This window comes from Pseudorasbora parva, chromosome 21, assembly GCF_024679245.1.
Source record: "Pseudorasbora parva isolate DD20220531a chromosome 21, ASM2467924v1, whole genome shotgun sequence".
Taxonomy (NCBI): Eukaryota; Metazoa; Chordata; class Actinopteri; order Cypriniformes; family Gobionidae; genus Pseudorasbora; species Pseudorasbora parva.
The window spans coordinates 34,002,517-34,023,007 of NC_090192.1; the positions used below are offsets into that span (position 1 = coordinate 34,002,517).

The following is a 20,491-nucleotide window of genomic DNA, read 5'->3' on the forward strand; positions in this document are numbered from 1 at the left end:
TTAATATCCATCACATGCTTTCTGTGTTTTATATTTTTAATTTTGTTAGGATCTGTAATATCCGTAAAATCTACAGAGAGAAAGACACCAAAGTGGAGGCTTTGAGAGGTGAGACTTCCATCCGGTGTCCAAATTGTGACGCTTCTGATTTTATGCATGAGCAATGTACATCATCTTGGTCAGTATTTATGAATCTAAGGACTAAATTGCAGCTTTTATGCTGCAGGTAACATCCATACTTTTATAGTACTAAATCTCATAGTGCACTTGATTGGTACTAGATTTATGATGACGAGACTTCTGGTTCTGACGTATAGGTGAATGTTTTGTGATCTAAAGGTTTGACTTTTGACATCTATGAGGGTCAGATCACTGCCCTGCTGGGTCACAGTGGAGCAGGAAAATCCACCCTCATGAACATCCTGTGTGGCATCTGCCCCCCTACAGAAGGTCAGACAAGTGATGCATAGATGCTAATTTTGAAAATCACACATTTACCACTTCCTGAGTACCTGGGAAAGATTTAATCTTCTGCTGCCTCACACTCTGCTATTGTGTGTTTTATGCATAGGCACGGCAACCATCTATGGCTCTCCTGTGGCAGAGATCGCCGAGGGGGCGGAGATGAAACAGCTGGTTGGTATATGCCCCCAGTTCAACATCATCTTTGATGTGCTCACTGTAGAGGAACACCTGAGGATCTTTGCTGCCATCAAAGGGATCCTGCCCTCTGATATTGACGGTGAGGTAGGAATTCCCACTGGATCTAGAGACATCAGCTGACTTCCTGTTGACTCATTGTATAGGAAATTCAAAAGCAGCCACGCACATATATGCAGCTAGAGAGACGATTTGACATCAGCTCTGCCCTGCATATTTAATTATGTTCATTATAGAGTGCAACAGTGACTACCCTTTCAGTGTTCTAACGAAACTTTTTTTATTTCTTAAATAAACTAATGTTCAATACAAATTGAAAATATCTCTCTTTTTAAGGTGAGGAAGGTTTTAAAGGATCTGGATTTGGAAAAGATTATGGATGCCCAGGCGAAGAACCTGAGTGGAGGCCAGAAGAGGAAGCTCTCTGTGGGCATAGCAATTCTTGGAGACCCAAAGGTAAATATCTGACCACTTATACCTCTGACTTCTTGATCTGTTTGCTTATCTATCCCACTCCCTCCATGTCTGTCTTTTTGCTTATGTATCAGATCCTTCTTCTGGATGAGCCTACAGCTGGTATGGACCCAGTGTCTCGGCACCAGGTTTGGTCCTTACTGAAGAGTCGTAAAGCAGGCAGAGTTACTGTACTCAGCACTCATTACATGGATGAGGCAGATATACTTGCAGGTACTTTTTTTTTTTCTTTTTTCCTCTTCCATCAGTTAACTATCTCAATCTCACCTACCTCTGTGCATTTTCTGTCACACAGATCGTAAAGCTGTCATCTCTCAAGGACAGCTGAAATGTGTTGGCTCCTCTATGTACTTGAAGACCAAATGTGGGGTTGGCTACCATCTTAGGTCAGTTCTATATTAAGTAAACATGTTTTTTTTTTCTTCCTGTCACCCAGGACATTACAACATTAATGTTGTCATTCTAAACTTCCTGTAGAATGTCTGTGACTGAAGGCTGTGAGGTGGACAACATCACATCACTGGTCAAGAATCATGTTCCCAAGGCTCAGTTGTCAAGGCAGCAAGAGGCTGAGCTTACATTCACGTTGCCTTTCGAGAGCATGGACACTTTCCCAGGTCTTGCTTCTATTTGCCCTCATGTCACCATCTGCTATGCGCCATGCTGCCACATGCCCTGCGGAGCAACAGATTGTGTCATGCTGTTACCAGGACTGTGGTGGCATTTATTGGGGCAGCTTTATTTATTTTTATATAAATTTATTGTCTGTAGTGTTATATGAAGGCAGATGTTGTTTGAGTGTTTACTTGAAATGTAGTTTGATGTGCTCCCGCTTATGTCATTCCAAACCTGTATTACTTAATGTATTTTGTCTAGTACAAGGTGGGTTTGGAATGACATGAGGGTTTTTTTTAGGGATGCTTTTGCTGTTTTTGATTGGTTATCTTGATCACTAAGCATTCAAAAATATTAACATTTTCCATTGTTACTATTCTCGCCTCTCACTCACGTTGTACTGCAGGGCTGTTTGCGGAGCTGGACTGTCGACCTGACCTGGGTATCATTAACTATGGTGTCTCCATGACAACGTTAGAGGATGTATTCTTGCGTCTAGAGGCAGAAGCGGAGGTGGATCAGGCTGGTAAGATTGCCACTTACCTAAACCGGTTCATATCATCTCAATTCAAAATTAGATGGAAAAACTGATCAGTGTTACAATGAACCAGCACAGTGATGTGCTCAATATGCATAACACCCACTCTGTCTGTGTGTTCCTTCACTGGAAGACTACAGTGTGTTTAACCAGGATAAGGTGGAAGAAGAGGGAGACACATGCTCTCTGGATGACACGGACCAGAGGCTGCTGACGTTTTCAGACAGCAGGCAGGATGCTGTAACCGGTCATGCCCTCTGGAGGCAGCAGTTTAGCACGGTGGCCTGGCTGCACATGCTCAACCTGCAGAGAGAGAGAAAACCTGTTATTTACAAGTGAGCGAATGCTAACGAACTAGTTGATCATGTTTGCATTTTAGTAGTACACAGTTATTTACTGCACGCTCTTGTATTTCTGAGTGTATAAATAAAGCCTGTTTAGTTTAAATTTCAGTTTATACACTTGTGGCCATACAGCAATGTTTCAATTTATTTTTATATAGCACTGAGAAGTGTGTGTGTGTGTGTGTGTGTGTGTGTGTGTGTGTGTGTGTGTGTGTGTGTAAAATATATATATATATATATATATATATATATATATATATAATATTTGTTTTTAAAAATGTTTTTTATTTTTTTTATAAATGCTGTGATCCTATGACGCTGAATAGCGAGTAATGGCTGCTGAAATTCAGCCTTGCCATCACAGAAATATATTCATTTTATAATATCTTAAAATGAAATACACTTAATTGGTAGTAATAATTAATTATATTTCAATTAAATATCACTGTGTAATTACAATATTATGGGTCACTGTGGTTAACATAAAATATTTGTTTTAAAAACATTAAAAGATCTTTGAGCCCAAACTTTTGTTTGGTATTTATTTATATGGAACATGACCCTAGACCATATTCAAACCCATACAATTACAATTGATGGGGACATATAAAGACTACAAATTAACTGTTAAAGTATCTTATTCATATGACTCAGATGTTATACATGGCCATAACTATTTTCATTATTTTCCTGTTGATCACTGTAAAGGTGCTTTTGAAACGATCTGCATTTCACAAAGCACTATACAAATAACTTGACTTGTCACTTGTCTTCTCTTTTGCTCAGTTTGACGCTCTTCCTGGTTTTCTTGTCTGCAATGCTGATTCTATCCGTGGCCACAGGAAACATTCAGATTCATTCTCCTGAAAGACTGTTTTCACCTATATACCTGCTGCACCGCAACGAGGCTCCTCGTAAATACACCACCAGCCTGCTTGTGCAAAACTCCACCGGTCAGTAACACCTCATAAAAATAAAGCTTGTTGAGGATATTTGAAGTCATTGTTCAAATTGATTTGATGCTGAATTGACTTGGTTAATATGAAATATGTGTTTGTGGTAGATTCTGACCTGTCAGGGTTCATCCACAATCTGGAGTCTCAGAACATTAAAGTGGAAATGATGAGAGAACCAGACTACATGTCTGCTGCACCTGTCAGTGCTGCCATCAATGTGACAAGATCTGGAAAGGTAAGCAAGATAACTTTTTTTACCAGTACGATTCTTTAACCTCTTTACACTCCACTTTACACTTTACACTCCATAATTTGATTTATGCATATTTTTTTTACACAATGATTTTCTGCTGAGAAATAACTTAAATGCTGTTTGTTCAAAATGTTCCTCTTCCTGTCTTCTTTCGCTGTTACTCTTTATGTGAATTCCAGGATTTTACCTATATATTAGCGTTTAACAGTACCACCGTGCACTCCTTGCCCATGGCTGTCAATGTGCTCAGTAACGCCCTCCTCAGAGGCTTTAACAGCACTGGACTCATTAGAACATGGACTAAACCTTTTGACTATGTAAGTGCAGTGCATTAATACTCTGAAGTCACTGCATATACAGTACTGTGGTCTCTTGCAAGTGTCTATAGATGTATTCTGTCTTTATTTTAGCAAATCCCAGATAAGACGTCCTACGCCCTGGTTTACATTGAGTCTGTTATTCTTGGGATGCTGGCTGCTGGGATGCCAGCCTACTTTGCAATGGACCACACAAGAGACAGAGAGGTACATATGTAGGTTGTAACTTCATATACTGATAGTTTGGCTTTTTTATTTCAAAGTTTGGGGTCAGCGTTTTACATTTATTGAGCAATGGTGCATTTAAATTGATAAAAAATTACAGACATGTACATACTGACCCCTTAACCATAATCACCGTGATAATTTGAGGGTGCTGCAAAAGCTCAATTTTATCAGAGTTGTTATAAGTGTTTTTACATTGAATGCAACCGCTCTCTTTACTATATTTGTGTCAGTTGAAGTGCCGCTCGACACTGAGGATTTCGGGTCTTGTTCCTTCGGCGTACTGGTGTGGTCAAGCAGCTATTGATGTCCCTTTCTATTATCTCATCTTAACCTGTATGACCAGCACCCTGTTTGCCTTTCATTCTACAAACCTGCTGACCTCCCATAATGTCATGTCTGTGGTAAGAAAACGCTTCAGCTTACAGCAATTGGCTGCCACTAGACCTTCTGTAATAAAAAGTTTGTTTAAGCTTAAAAAAACAGAGCACACAATGACTCCGACACGACGACTCTCTTTTCTGCATTTTTAGGCTCTGTGTCTGATTGGCTTCTCTCCAGCCATGATTCTCTTTACATACTGCGTGTCATTCATGTTTGTCAGAGTCCAGAGCAATAGGGACTTCTTCTCAGTGCTCTCAATGATGGTAAGTAATAATAATTTCATATTCATATGGAAAACCTTGAAATATCAGGCCATTGTGAAATTGATTTTTTTTTTTACTTGACGTTATTTAACTGAAAAATTCCTGTAGTGAAATATTCATATTTTAATAATTTTAAGTTCAAAAGTCATGGAAAGTCATTGTTCCAGGATTGTGGACAGTTATATTTTACATTACACTAGGAGGGTATTAAAGCTCTTCTTTTTTTTTCATCCATAGTTGTGTGTGGTTTCTGCGTCCATAGTCCAGCTGGCTCTTGTGAATGAAAATGCTGCTATCGCTCGCCTCCTTCACAATGCATTGTGTTTCTTCAATCCACTCTACCCTCTTATGGGCTGCCTTAACTGCATTACCATGGTAACACTTTACTGCTCACAGGACTATTTAGTTTTTAGAGTTTGGTATATGTTGAATATATGTTGAAATGTCTATTTTTTTCCCTAGGTCACTTTCCTTCAGTCCCCTCATGATGATGATTTCCTGTGGAAGAACCTCTTCATTTCTGTTGTGTCTGTAAGTTAAATATAATTTTACTTTCTCAGTCTGTTTTACTGTTGTCTTTTACGCTATTAATCTTTGTTGTGGTTTCCATAGCCGTATATTCAGTGTATCCTGCTGCTCTTCACCCTGAGATGGCTGGAGATCAGATATGGGGGGAAGACCATGAAAAATGACCAACTCTGCAGGTTTGACTTCATAAACTAAATGTCTAAGTATTTTTTTTTTTTTTTTTTTTTTTACCAAAGCCTTCAATCAGTAGTGGTGATTAGAATAACATCTATGAGCTCTAAAGAATATTTATGAATCAGGCAAGACATGATGCAATATGTAGATGTATTACTTGTATATTACATCTGTAATATAACAAGTACAAATACTGACGTAATTTATTCCTTGTGAATTTAATAAATGCATTTTAAAATACATTCAAATATAAAACAGCCAAATATTAAATTGTAATGCTTCACAATATTATTGTTGCTTTTACAAATAAATGTTTCTGAAGTGAAAATCTTACTAACCCCAAAATTTTAAACTCTATGCAATCCGATGCTCTCTATTGACTTTGTGTTGCCTGAGGCTGCCTCCTTGTCATTTCGGACTTATTACAAAAAACAGAACAAAAAAAGCTGATATGTGACGAGGTGCAGCAAACAAACTAAAAAACACATAACTATGTTTTTATAAGGTGTGGACTCTAAGTCTAAGAGTATGCCTATGTGTGCAGTAAACATTTGGTCAAATATCCAAATGTCAGTTTTATTTTATTTCCTGTTGCTGATCAATTTCCCCTCCAGTGGATGTGGTTCTCAGTGTAGTCTCATGTGTTGTGCTCTGTCTCATTCACTTTTATGTCTTTAAACCCTCGTTTTTTGGGGGTGAACACTTCTGGGTTTTTTTAGCTTGTTATCAGTTTTAGACATTGTTAGTTTTTTTTTGTAGTTATAATTTAGAAGTCAGTCCATGGTGTTTACTGATGTAGTTAATTGACAGATTGATGTTACAACTAATGCCAATAAAAACTTTTTCTGTTAATGTCGTTTTGTCAGTGATACGTAACACAGTGGCGTAGCAAGTCACTCCCGGGCCCATATGCAAAATAAATTGAACGGGCCCCCCTAACCCCGCCCCCAAAGTACACCGAAAATAAATGAATAGATGTTCATTCTATTAAGAAAATACTGTATAATTAATAAATACAAATAAAACATATTTCGTTATTACGACATAAATGAGTGGGGAAAAAATCTCACCGTAAAAACACACTCTACCCAACCATTTTTCACAACCAGAACAGAATAAAACAAATAATAATAAAAAAGCTCAGCCAATGTCAATAATAAATGAACTATAGCCTACTGATGGCACGGCGGCCCAAAATGTAAAATCATAAAAACTCACTCATTTTAGTTGCATTCTCCGGGCCTTTCTTTCGGCAAATTCACCCACGATGTCATTGGTGTTTAATTCACGGCTTCGTGCATTCTCGATGGAAAGAATCGCCAGTCCCGAGAGTCTGTTTTGCGACATGGTGCTCCGCAAATAATTTTTTATTAGTTTCAGTTTTGAAAATGAGCGCTCCGCCGAAGCAACAGTAACTGGGATTGTAAGAAAGAGAACTAAAACAGTGCATAAGTCACTGAAGCTAGATGTGATAGAGTTGTTCTCAACCATCAAAAAACTGGCCAGATCTTGAACTGTTTTCATCCCAGAGATTTGTCTTTTAAAGGCCGCACGGAATGCGATCAATTGTTGTGGAAGGGCTGGAGACAAGTCTTTGTTGTATCTCTTTACTAACCTCTGTGCCCCTTCATATATTGCGTTCTTCTCCTCCGTTGCAAGTATGTGTGGCTGGATCACTCTGAACAAAGCGGCAACTGATCGCAAAGCCGAAAATCGCAGACTCAGCTGGGAAATTATGATGTCTAGGCAAGCGTTAAAAACATTTACCTTAAAGTAACTTTCAGCATCAGCCAAACGCTCATCCTGACAGAGCTCATCGAAATGGCACTTTGCCCTTCTAATTCTTTCCTTTTGAAAGGTTTGTTTCACTCCCCACTTCTCAGCCATGAATTGTGCGGTTGCTTTTGCCTCCTCGAAATTTTCCCTGAACCTTTTCAACTCCGCGATGGCAGTGTCAAGTAATTCTGTAGTTTTAAGAAGATCAGCATCCTTCGCCTGTAACATTTTTGAAATGACACTGATCTGCTCCAAGACTTCACTTTGAAGAACTATAATAAAAACAAAGTCAAATCTTTCCATCTGCTTTATCAAAGCCATGGACTCGGTGCGCTCATCTGTCTTTTTGCTGGTGAGTGAAATTTTGGTCAGGGCCTTCAACACGTCAACATATCTGTATCTGATTGCAGACACGGCATCATTGCGCGATGCCCACCTAGTAGCGCACAGTTTTTTCAGCGTGATGCCCGGAGTGGGTTTCTCAGTGATCTCTGCCAATACATTCCACCTCTTTATACTGTGTGCAAAAAAAACGTACAATTTTTCCATGGTGTTGTAAAACTTAGTCAGCTCTGTTACTGACTTAACGGAATCATTGAGGACCAGATTTAAGTTATGGGCAGCACAGTGTACATATGTGGCATTTGGTTGTCTCTCCTGTATCCTTGCCTGAACTCCCGTGTATATGCCACTCATGTTCGCAGCCCCATCAAATCCTTGGCCACGGCATTTTGAAATATCGAGACCTTTTTCCTCAACCAAACGTACAATTTCATTGGCTATTGTGGCAGCGGACGAGTCAGGCATTTGCTGGAATCCCAGAAAAGACTCGTTGATTTTCACTGCCATTGCAGCACCCTGGCTATCTCTCTCTATGGTTACATACCGAAAGATTTGACTCATCTGATCCACTTTAGATACATCTTGAGTCGTATCCATGATCACTGAGAAAAACGGCGCGGCCTTAATTTCACTAGTAATTTCTTTCTGGACAGACTCAGAGAGAACACCAATCAGTTCATTTTGGATTTCTGGGCTGAGATACTTCACTGAACCAGCAGGGCGACTGAGCAGCTCCTTCAAATATGGATCATACTTGGCCAGTAGGTCAATTATGGAAAGAAAATTGCCTTTGTTGACACTTTCAGTGTCTTCGAAGTGTCCCCGAAATGCAAGGTTGTTTGATGCCAGAGTTAAAGTGACATTAATGATCCGGTCTAGAACCTGCCTCCAAAAATTAACTTGTTGACGGATTTGCTGTTCTGACACCTCGTCGATAGTGCCATGCAGACGCCACTGATCATAAACACTGCAAGCTGCTACATGGTACTCTGCGCTCTCATGCTTGGAAATTTTATTTGACAGGGTCTGCCATGTTCTTATTCCTTGTGTCCATGCCATGTTGTAGCTTTTGTGACTGCGGTCTGCAAATAACCAGCATGGTTCACAATATGCAGCGTCAAGCTTTGGCGAGTAACACAGCCACGATCTCGGTAGCTGAATACCAGCTTTTGTTGTGGTTGAGTAAAAACTCGTCGAAAAGCATCTATCTCCTTGCAGTGGATCTCGAGGAAAGGGACCGGGGGGTTTGCATGAACCTTGCGACACAATAAAATGCTTTACTTGCCCATCTGTTAGTGTGTCTGGATAGTTTCCTTTATCCGTTGGGTAACCCGCTGACAAATTTCCCGCCGAATATCCAGCTTTTGGCTCGTCTGCAACTGCTTTTTCGCTCGTCAAGCTGTCAGCAGTTCCATTATTGTTCTCATCCAAAGACGTGCAACTGCTAATATTAGCTGACAAAACTTCTCCCTCACCATCGACATCGCGCTCATTCGCACTAGGTCGGCGCAAAAAACTGTCAATTTTTGGTAGTTTTTGTGTCGTGACTAACTTCTCCATCCTCTCTTTTCTCTTTAAAGCACCACTTTTGTGTTTGTAGTTGTCCATCCTTTAATGTTCAAGTCTAGCAACCTCATATACTGTTTTCTTTTTTTAATTTGGCGCGGCGATGCAGCGTCATATAAAAATGACGGAGTGAGTATCAGTTCTACGGCAGCCGCGGGGTGCAAAAAATAAACGCACACAAGAAATCACGGAGAAATTAGACATCACGGAGAAACAAGAAATTACTACACAACATAGATATACACATATATTTTTATTGTGGCCATGAATTAAAAATAAATTCCCTCTTTTTAATTAAAAATTCCCCATGGGCGGCCACGGGCCCCCTATTGGCCCGGGCCCATTTGCACGTGCATACCCTGCATGCCCAGACGCTACGCCACTGACGTAACATTATCTATGCATTGTAATAACTGTTACAACAACACATTTTTTTGACAGTGACAGACACCATTATAAACCATCTACATAATTAAGCTTAGTGTAACGTTAGTGTTACCACGTCCACTTTAAAACCAGAATACACAGTTTGTAATAACACAATAACCATAACCTGTTGTTCGTTAAAAACGTGGGATTCTAAATTATATCAAGAACGTCATGCATAGAAAGCATGCCGTAGTTAATCTTACCCACTTTAGCCGCATTTATCGTGAAGCATTTCAAATTACACTCACTTCTGGAGGGGCAGCAGGAACACAAAGAGCTGGTACAGATCTGAATCCTTTAGCCAGGAGCAGCTTCTTAGCAAAACCTGCTTTATAAGTTACTCACCTTCGGTTATAAAGTGGTCTGGGTAGAAATGGTTCTAATTTCGCGCAAACATAAAAGCATTGACGAAAACAAAACTCAGCCACTGCGTCTTCAACGGATTGAGGAACATCAAAATGATTGCTGTGTTCATTATTACACCCAAGAACAGAACACAACAATCGATTAGACGGCATACTGCTCCAGCGTATCAACAATGGAGGACTATGACGACGACAGCTTGAGCTCGCTCAGGGCGGGTCTGAGGTGAAATGCTGCTGTCAATCAACAGTCGTGAAGGGGCGTCCAACCGTGTGACCTCACACGGTCGAACAGCTCGATTTGAGAAAGGAGAAAACATAAGGAGATAAAAAAAAAACACTTGATGGATTTTTATCATTTATAGGATTGTTGTGTACAGGCACTGCCAACACGCATTTCCATACAATCAGCTTGTAAAAGAGCATCTACCATTATATGACCCCCTTAAGACCTAATGAATGGCTGGTGCAGCTCTACCCAGATCACTAAGAATAGGAGCTTGATCTCTGAACTCTTTGTTTTAAAGGATTTCCTCCCAAGCAAAGGGCAAAGCTCAGCGGAACCCAGAGGAAAACATGAGTGAAGATGAGGATGTTCAGATGGAGAAAGCTCGCGTGAAGGAGGCATTGAGCTGTCAGTGCTGTGAGGAGGTACACCCCACTCTTCAATAAATCTCATCACAAATCACATGGTCACCTAACTACACTTAATATGGAGTAATTTCTTTACAGAAACCAGTGGTTGTAGTGAGTAACCTCAGGAAACAGTACAAAGGCAAGAGGGAGGGCTTCTCGCTCACCAAGAAAAGGAAAGTGGCCACTAAGAACGTCTCCTTTTGTGTTCGCAAAGGTAGAATTTTCCTCTGTTTGCTGTACGGTGAATTATGTTAGAAAGTGCAAGCAGATGTTAATGAAAAATGACCTGTTTTCAGGTGAGGTTTTGGGTCTGCTGGGACCAAATGGAGCAGGAAAGAGCACTATCATGCACATGCTGTCTGGAGACACTGAACCCACTGCTGGACAGGTTTGTGCAAAAAAAACATTTTTGTAGAGTTTTCCCTGGTTTTGAGTTTTGAACATATAAAGCTTGTTTGGTGTTTTCTGACTATAGTGTGATACTGGTTTTTAGATTCTGATGGGAGATTATGGCACAGATTTCCAGCCAGTGGAGAACCCCTTGGAGCATGTAGGGTACTGTCCTCAGGGGAACCCTCTGTGGCCTAGAATCACTCTACAAGAGCACCTGGAGATCTATGCTGCCATCAAGGGGATACGTCAACATGATATCCCAAACATCATCAAGCGGTACAAAAAAATCTTCTTAAGAAAAAAAAAAAAGTATTTTACACTTAAGCTACTATTCTAAGGCTTGTTAAGGTTTTTGAAAGAAGTTGCTTATGTTCCACAAGGGCAAGGCTGCATTTATTTTGATTAAAAATTAATTTAAAGTAACATTTGAGTTACACTATATTAATATATTTAAAATATAATTAAATCCTGTAATGGCGAAGCTGAATCATTACCCCCTCCTTTAATGAATAGAAAGTTCAAATGAACATGAAATATAAAATATTTTGATATTATTATATATTATATATGCCTTTACTGTAACCGTTGATCATTTTGCTAAAAAAAAATAGATTTTTAACTGGCTTCAAACATTTAGCTTTAGCTTGGTATATACTTTATATAGTTTGCTCTATTAGTAATAATAATATTAATTATATATAAATGCACTTTTGTAACCCCCTTAAGAGTCATTTATGGATGGAAAATGTTCTCAATTCACAGGCCTTTGTCGGGTCAATTCTCACTGCCTATCAATATGACCTCTTGTCCATCACATTATATAGTATGGCCACCACAGCAATTTTCAATTTTTAAATAGTGTTTGTCTTTTCAGTGTTGTGAGTGCTCTAGAGCTAAAGGATCATCTTTACAAACAGGCAAAACACTTGTCTGCAGGACTAAAGAGGAAGGCAAGTCAAAAATGCATATAAATCAGTATTGATAATATAAAAGCATACTTTGTCATGTACTTTATGTACTTTTTGTTCTTCTTTTTTTTCTCCATGCTAGTTGTGCTTTGCACTAAGCATGCTGGGAAATCCTCAGATAGTTCTGTTGGACGAACCATCAACAGGGATGGATCCCAAATCGAAACAGCGCATGTGGTAAAAATTTACTACACTACATTAAATGTCCATGGCTTTTGTTTACAGTTTTTGTGTAGTGCATACTACGGTCCATATAGTCATTTAATAAATGTGTAGATATGGAGGGACGCAAAAATTAACATATCAGTGGCTCATTCCAATAGGAGGGCAATCCGTGCTGCCTTTAAAAACAAACAGCGAGGGGCCCTTTTGACCACCCACTACATGGAAGAGGCAGAGGCTGTGTGTGACCGTGTGGCCATCATGGTTTCTGGTCAGCTGAGGTGAGAGGCTGGGACAGATAACGGTGTCAATTGAAAAAATACATATTGAGAATTTGGAACGAGCAAGTACAGAAAAGAAAGCATGTAATATTTTATGTCACTCCCTGCAGGTGTATTGGCTCAATTCAGCACCTGAAGGGGAAGTTTGGAAGAGGCTACAGCTTAGAGATTAATCTCAGGGAGGAGCTCACAGGTCTCCGGCAGGTAGCGCTATTGCATAAAGAAATACTGAAGATATTTCCCCATGCTGCTCGTCAGGAGAGGTGAGACGCGTCTTCATAAATTAATTGGGACAAACTGAATCATAGTGAAGCACTAAACTGCAAATGTTTGACATAAAAGTCAAAAAACATCTGGAAGTTACCGGTAGAAGGGGTTTTGATTTAACATTTCATGGATCTTTGCAGTTTTGCCACTCTGATGGTGTATAAAATCCCAATGGAAGATGTGAAGTCACTAGCCAAGTCATTTGCCCAGTTGGAAAGTGGTGAGAAATGAACCCCATAACAACCACAGAGTTTTTGTGAAGAGTTAAAAATACTATTTTGATCATTCATCTTTGTCTTCACAGCTAAACAGAACTTTAACTTTGAAGAGTACAACTTCTCCCAGTCAACCCTTGAACAAGTATGTCACTATTGGATGTCCTTTAAAAATATTTATTTGAACAAACAAATATTTAGTTATGACTTATGCTTCAAAAAAATAAAAACTACCAGTGTAAGGATGTCACAGTGAGGACATTTTCACACCAGTAAATAAACTTGCAACTGCATCGGTATTACACAAGATGGGGTGGGGTTTATTGTATATAGTTTGCGGGTGTCTTGAGAGCCGCTTTCATTTATATGCAGGGTATTGAAATTGCTTTTAAATAATTTACGTTCATCAAGTATTTACTATCAAGGGTATTGAAATCATTGAAATCAAGATAAGATATTAGTCAATAGCCACTTTTTCAACATGGGACCGAACAGTTCGGATTGCGTAACCGATCCATTTGGTGGTGATCCGGGCCAGCTGATACGGTTCTGGTTTCGTTTTGCATTGTGGGGCTGATAACTGCCACTCTTTGGAATGTAATACAAAAGCATCAGTCATTGCCTTGGTAAGGTAACGCTTTACTGATACTATGAGATGTAAATGACTGCATTATGAAGGATGATCAGATATTTCTTAATTTTATTATCAATTTGTGTTTACGTCGCCCAAATTGAGCACGTAGCCAGGTAACAGACAAGTGACCAATCCTGAGTGGCGAGGAAATTGTCAACTTCACGGATTCTACCAGCACGATTAGACCGCCGTCCTGAGAATTACGGGTGTGCCTACGCAATTGGATAGTCCTTCAAATAATCAGACCACAACAGGCCTGATCAATGGGCAACGACCCATCGTTTCTCTATCTGTCATTGTGTTAAACCCACCATTAGCACGCCATGTGGATAAGCCGGTCTGAGTGGTTCCCTCAAAAGTTTAATCGAAGCAGTAGAAATGAATGTACGGGTTTCCAGACTGAGTTGCCGGGCAAAATCAAATCTCCGGCAAATCAGGCTGGGTTTACCCAGTCTATCTCTGCCTTGTTTTCTAATAAAAATTAGATCTCTGTCTACAGATCATAGGTAATTGCATTTCTTTAAAAGCATTTACCTGTTTTGCAGGTTTTCATGGAGTTTGCTAAAGAGCAGGAGAATGAGGAAGAAGAGGTTGGATCGCTTAGCACAACATTTCAATGGCAGAGACTAAGACAGGATGGCCCAATATCCATCAATCACGCTGACAGCATAGTGCACCAGCTATGAGCCGATCCTATCCTGCCTTCCCTGAAGTGGTGTGCCCTTTTCTCTCTGTCTCTCTCTCCGCATGTGCCGTCCTTTGCCTTAAAGAGCCATACACTAACAGGACTCACAGGACAATAGAGTGTGGAGACTCCAGTGGCCAGTTGCACACAAACGTGTGTGTGTGTGGGGGGGGGCTGTGATGCTTGCTTTGGCTCTGGTACTGGCACTTGCTCAGATATTGTCTGACACACGACTTGAGTGTCAGCTGTAGATGCCGAGCTAGACTTGGCGGTTCTTTTTGTTGTCGTCGTTGTTGTTTGTTTTTTTTATCAAGATATTTTATTTTTTAAAGTCTCACTCTGTAACTTCTTACACCTTCTTTTCACTTGTTGTGCATCAAGCTCACATTCTGTTGTGTGCATATACACATCGTCAGTCACTGGGAAAATAGTTGCATGGAGCGGGTTCCACATTATCGAAGCGGTACCAAAGTCTCACTCACATCGACGCCAATACAGTGCTTTTTGGTGTCTGTAGCATGGGATATAAACTTGCGTCTGTGTGTGTACAGCTATATAACTTTATTATCTATGCGTACTGTTGTAAGGTGAGTTTTCAGACGGGAGAATCGTATTACGGCTGTGTGCAAACATAGGCAGCATTAACACTGAGATTTACCAGCATGTAGTGGGCTGCTCTCGATTCTTGTAACCCTTTTTAGGGCGGAGCGGCCCTGCAGGTGCATGAAGCCTCTTCTGTCTCTGCTGCACCCAGGAGATCTCCCAGACTCCTTTCTCAAACACCAGCACGTGTTTCAGGCTTTCACACAGAGCTCTCCAAAGAAAAACAGGGCTAAGCACTCACAGCGAGTGGGTTGAAATCAAGACAATGAAGAGCTTCTCGCCGTCATCCCTTTTCCGTCCCGTCGTCAGGTGGCCTTGCTTTAGGAGCAGTTTAAACATTTAAAAATCAGCGGCTTCCTCACAATCCGTACCAAACCATGTAGCACTCCAGATTAGTTGCATACTACTGAGTGTTTTTTTTTTTTTTTTTTTTTTACTAATGCTTATTGAACAGTGAGCATTGAATGTACAGTGGAACTTTTTGCTGACGTTTTGTGGTGAACCTTCAATTGTGGAAGATTTTGGGCACCAGAATGGGACGTTGGCATTCAGCTTGGGCTCATTTTAAGTTGGTTATTTAAGAGGTTTTTTTTTTTTTTGGTTGTATAAACACAAAAACGAGAGGTGATCATCTCTAAATGAATTTCTCTGTATTGCAAAGGACAGCATTTAAGAATACTGTACCTTTCACAAATTAATCATTTACAAAAATATCTAAAGGAATATCATTTTATTTTTTCACTCTTAATGGGTAATACTTTAAAATAAGGTTCTATATACATTCATGCAATAGCTATACGGAATAAAATATACTTTTACAGCATTTATCTTATTTTCATAATATATTTTTTTATTCTTGATGGGGTTTTTTTGTTGTTGTTTTTTACATTTTAGGTTTAATTAATTTAATGATTTATGATCAAGCATGCATTAACTAATGTTATCTAATAGGGGATTATTGTGAAGTATTACCAATTAAAGTTGTTCTGCCATTCTCCTTTCTCTCTCTCTCTCTATCTCTCTCTCTCTTCATGTTGGTTACAGTATTGAAGCTGATACACCAATGTATTCTACTCTCACCTGAAAGTGTTTTAATTTCAGAACTCTGTGAACGTCCGTTTACACTTTGTGCATATATCTGGTGAGTTTCTAATAATACTTTGTCCAGTAGATTTGTCCTTATCCAGCTCCTTGCGTATGTGATGCAGAACCGTATGTTTTTGGCATAAAGATCTCTGCCCCAAGTGCTGGTTCTCTTGTTGGTAGAACTTCTGACAGGCGTTAGCTAGATGTTTCATGGTTACTCCTGAGCAAATCTGTTGTAGATAGTTAAGTTTTCGGCTTATACTCTGTTGGAAATAGGTACTTGTTAATTTTCTGGACATTTAACCCTAGTTGAATGTGAAGGGTTGTATATAGTGTTGTGTGGAGCGGTCCTCAAAAATTGTAATCAATGCCAGTTTGGCATGTTTTGCGGACTATATGCATTTTATTTGTTTGGCCTCATCTTCCTAAGTTTGATTTTACAGCAAATCAAATCTTGTTGTCTTGTATTGTCTATTTTTTAGAGACAATGCAACTTCTGTAGCATCTAAAGTACCACAACGTTTTTAAATGAACAAAAATATATATGATTGAATCAGATTTTTTGGGATAATTATAAGACAGATTTTTAAGGGATGATCTGAATTTTTGCACAAATATAGCCCATGTCAGTAATGTATAACATTTAACACTGATTTACAGTCTTTACACAGTTTAGTCTTTGCTGGACTGTGATGGTATGTAAAGGTTATATTTAACACTATGTAACATCTATTTAGCCAAGACCTTTATTTCCTCCAAAGTGCAATATATGAATACTTGTTTGTGTGAGTATTTAATGCATTATGTAGACAGTGTCATTGCAAACTGCAATTTTAATGTTGTCTCTCTTGTGATCTCAAATGTGTCTTGCAGTACAATGTAGCCACAAATAATATAATCTTTTAGAACGCTTTACACTCTCTTCCCCTAGTGCCCATTTTCTGCCATTTGTATGCAACAATTGTTTAAAAATAAATTGTATTCAGGATGTTAATTTTTGGAATGTGAATAAGTTGCATATATTTCACTAGAGTGTATAAGATGAAGTGCATTGATTATTTTATTTAAGCTTGTTTTTCAAATGTTTTCCCCCACTGAGATGGTTAACACTCCAATGAATTATTCACCCTTTGTTCCACAAAAAGTATCATGAGGTTTGAAATAAATAGGGTAAAACTTCACAGCTGCTGATGCTGTTTCTCCTTACTTTAACTTTAAAGGTGCACTATGTAACTTTTCCATCTGCAAGAGGGCGCCTATTGAAAACAAAGCCGTTGTTTGATGACGCCAAGTTTGAGCTCAGAATCTTGGGACATGTGGTCTTCACCTCACAGGCGGCGGAAAACCAGTCAGGATAGGACTCGGGCAGAAATCATGTTCATGAATGGGATTATTAACGTTGCTGTAGTATGAAGCAGAGCACGACTGAGTGTTACGGAGCTGAGCAAGGCCACTGGAGCGATTGTTGACAGGGCTTAATCTGAGGGCCGGGATAAATGGTTGTCTTTCAAACTCCTCTGCACGCGATAGGCTAGTGCAGTGAAAGTGGCGCTAGATTAAACTTTTGCCGTATCCGGTCGGCAAAACTCCGAACACATCTTCCCTTCTTAAGAATGACTTCAGTGCCGTTCTTTTCTCAGAGAAAAGCTTAACTCCAAATCTTCCAGAGTCGCTGTCAAAGCTTTTGTGTTTACAAGTAGCACACATCTCTGCTGTCATTATGTTAAGCCCCGCCCACCGACTCTATACACGATGTGATTAACAAGACCAGAGTTTGGTTTTTCCAGCTCAGAAGTCTATTGGGAGTTGCTAGACAACACTCGCGGCAGATTAGATTTGCTGCTGCTAGGGTGCATCTAGATTTCTAGGCAAGCAGACATGCTTCAGATCTTTGAATTTTTCAACACTAAAGTGAATTCAGCAGAACAATAGCCAAAATGCATAATTTTCCTATCAATTTTCCTATAAAGCTCCTTTGAAACAATCTGTATCAAAGCACTATATAAATAAAGGTGACTTGACAGGGTATTTAGAAGTCCCCAGGAGCGCTGTAAATTTTGCATTCTGTATTGTTTTTAGGTGTTGTACGTGCTTGCGCTCAGTGGCAAGGCTGGACTGGGGCTAAAATTCGGCTCTGGCATACCCAGCACATCCGGTCCATGAGTTCCCCGTGAATGTTTTTGCTGGTGTTGGGGTCTTAAATTGGCGTATATAAATAAAACTAGGACAAATAATGATAGATATTATCGAATTTGCTGCAAATGCAGATAAACTTAATATTGCTTTTTTGGTCACACAGAAATGCACTTAGCAGTACAGCACTGATGATTTTGAGCTAGGATGCAGTAAAGTACATTTACTGCTTTTAAATGCTGTCATCATTTACTCACTCTCGTGTCGTTCCAAACCTGCATGACTTCTGGGAAACATAAAATAAGATGTTTTGAAGAATGTTGGCAACCAAGCCATTTTGGTTAGGCTACCATTGAATATTGTATGAACAAAAAAACACTCAAATTATTTTATTTTATGCTACACAGAAATAAATTCATTTAGGTTTGGAATGACATTAGGGTGAGTAAATGATCACATTTTTGGGTTGAACAATCATATTTTTCAAGAGTTAACACATCATTTAAGTAAGACACTGATATCTATCTTTCATGAGGCTATTACATTTCATTAAATCTATTAAAACAAGTTAATAAAACTTTTAAAGAGGAAAAAAAAAGCTTTGTCCTTTATTTATGGGATCTAAACTTAAAGCTGTTTTATAGACTAGTTTAACTGTAGACCAGTTTCATTTAAATGTAAGATCATGGTAGTCACAGGGTAAAAAACATACTGTACAAACCTTGCTCCTCATTATATGGCTATATTGTTTCCAAAACTATATAAAACGTATATAATAAACTTATTTGTAAGTTTAAAAAAAATGTAAACACCTGTAGAAAATACGAAAACAGCCTCTATAAAAGTGATTTATATTCTGCAATATTAATTTATGTAATATAGCAACATTTTTAATAAATGTTTCTTCCTAAACACCATATTTCTTCGCTGTTAGTAGCTGCAGAGTAAGTTGTGGTTGTTCTGAAGTGAAACGTTTGTGTGTATCGCCGTTTTCCACTTTACCTCGTCATGAATAGGCTACGTATGATCGCGGCTGTTTTCAGCTGATTCACCACAGAACTGTAATGTTTCCATATCACACGATTGTATAAAACAAAATAAGTCAAAGTGCCGTTCATAGAGCAGTATTTAAACGCAGCGTACGTTCGTCAGCGGCTGTGCTGTGTGGATATTCGCCTTTTGCAGTTCAATGTGCTCAAATAATAAAAAAATAAATAGAAAAAAGCGCCTAATATGGAGGGGAGGTCTCTCTCGCTTCGGCTTGTCAATTTAGAAAACAAACCAATGGGCTGCTGTCGCTGCATGTTGTCAGTGGTAAAAAAACACTATACCGGCCCCAAAAGTGCGTCGGCCCACCGGGCAAATGCCCGGTATGCCAGATTACCAGTCCAGCCCTGCTCAGTGGCATGAGTTATGACACAACCCATTCATTTGCACTTTTATTTCCACAGAATCAAAAACAAAACTCAGATGACCTGCATACTAAACATTTCTTTTGCTGCAATGCAAACATTGTTTTTTTGTTTTGGTGTACCCTCACACCCAAATACTATCCCTGCAAATAGATGAAATTCCCCCAAATTCAGCCCCACACCAAATGTATATTGCTTAAATTTGGATGCAATAAAACTTGAGAAATTCATAAAAATCAACTTATCCATATGTGCATGAACCCTCCAGGTCAAGGCATGTCAGGATCAGGATGATTCCCTAACATACTGAATTCTCAAACCTAGTGTGAAGATGAAGCTGAAGGATTTTGTGGAAGTTTGTGTTGATGAATTTGACAGCTGTCGGTTGATTTGACATTTTGCGCTATACCTGTGGATGATCCTCATTACTCTCTCCACTGGGACCTCACTGTTAGAAGGTAAGAGGTGTTTTATCTCTCTTTATTTTGCTCTGTACAAAAAAAATGCAGTTTTTCTAATAAATATAGTAATTTTCTTAGAAAATCTTTATTGAATACTTCAGATAAAAATACGACTCTTATAAGTATTACTTTACAAACGCCATGGTACGATTTTTTTTTTTTTTTTTTTCTTTGAGCAAAAGAGATTTTGGGAATCTCTCACTCTTATTCTCTCTCTCTCTCGTGTTCTTAGAAATATTAATAAAAAAATCTTGCTAGACCAGTCACAATCATTTATGACTAAGCTCTTCCGCCGTTATGCAAAATGTTGCGTGGCAGCATTTGTGATGAGAGACATGCTTATTCCATC

At 39.1% G+C, this 20,491-nt stretch overlaps 1 protein-coding gene across 1 annotated transcript in view; it reads left to right on the forward strand.

Annotated features, from left to right (window-relative positions):
- The window catches only part of abca5 (ATP-binding cassette, sub-family A (ABC1), member 5), a 41,247-nt gene extending 23,930 nt beyond the window's left edge, over positions 1 to 17,317 (forward strand). The window contains exons 11-39 of the mRNA XM_067430152.1: positions 50 to 108; positions 340 to 450; positions 572 to 747; positions 997 to 1,116; positions 1,209 to 1,347; positions 1,430 to 1,520; positions 1,612 to 1,751; positions 2,156 to 2,275; positions 2,421 to 2,622; positions 3,418 to 3,584; positions 3,695 to 3,822; positions 4,020 to 4,157; positions 4,251 to 4,364; positions 4,616 to 4,786; positions 4,916 to 5,029; positions 5,267 to 5,404; positions 5,492 to 5,560; positions 5,642 to 5,733; positions 10,734 to 10,857; positions 10,939 to 11,056; positions 11,139 to 11,230; positions 11,336 to 11,511; positions 12,110 to 12,185; positions 12,286 to 12,380; positions 12,527 to 12,646; positions 12,757 to 12,909; positions 13,054 to 13,133; positions 13,218 to 13,273; positions 14,308 to 17,317. Of these exons, the coding sequence (XP_067286253.1) occupies positions 50 to 108; positions 340 to 450; positions 572 to 747; positions 997 to 1,116; positions 1,209 to 1,347; positions 1,430 to 1,520; positions 1,612 to 1,751; positions 2,156 to 2,275; positions 2,421 to 2,622; positions 3,418 to 3,584; positions 3,695 to 3,822; positions 4,020 to 4,157; positions 4,251 to 4,364; positions 4,616 to 4,786; positions 4,916 to 5,029; positions 5,267 to 5,404; positions 5,492 to 5,560; positions 5,642 to 5,733; positions 10,734 to 10,857; positions 10,939 to 11,056; positions 11,139 to 11,230; positions 11,336 to 11,511; positions 12,110 to 12,185; positions 12,286 to 12,380; positions 12,527 to 12,646; positions 12,757 to 12,909; positions 13,054 to 13,133; positions 13,218 to 13,273; positions 14,308 to 14,448 (3,520 nt within the window). The 3' untranslated portion in view covers positions 14,449 to 17,317. The remainder of the gene's footprint in view (positions 1 to 49; positions 109 to 339; positions 451 to 571; positions 748 to 996; positions 1,117 to 1,208; positions 1,348 to 1,429; positions 1,521 to 1,611; positions 1,752 to 2,155; positions 2,276 to 2,420; positions 2,623 to 3,417; positions 3,585 to 3,694; positions 3,823 to 4,019; positions 4,158 to 4,250; positions 4,365 to 4,615; positions 4,787 to 4,915; positions 5,030 to 5,266; positions 5,405 to 5,491; positions 5,561 to 5,641; positions 5,734 to 10,733; positions 10,858 to 10,938; positions 11,057 to 11,138; positions 11,231 to 11,335; positions 11,512 to 12,109; positions 12,186 to 12,285; positions 12,381 to 12,526; positions 12,647 to 12,756; positions 12,910 to 13,053; positions 13,134 to 13,217; positions 13,274 to 14,307) is intronic.
- The last annotated feature ends 3,174 nt before the right edge of the window (positions 17,318 to 20,491 follow it).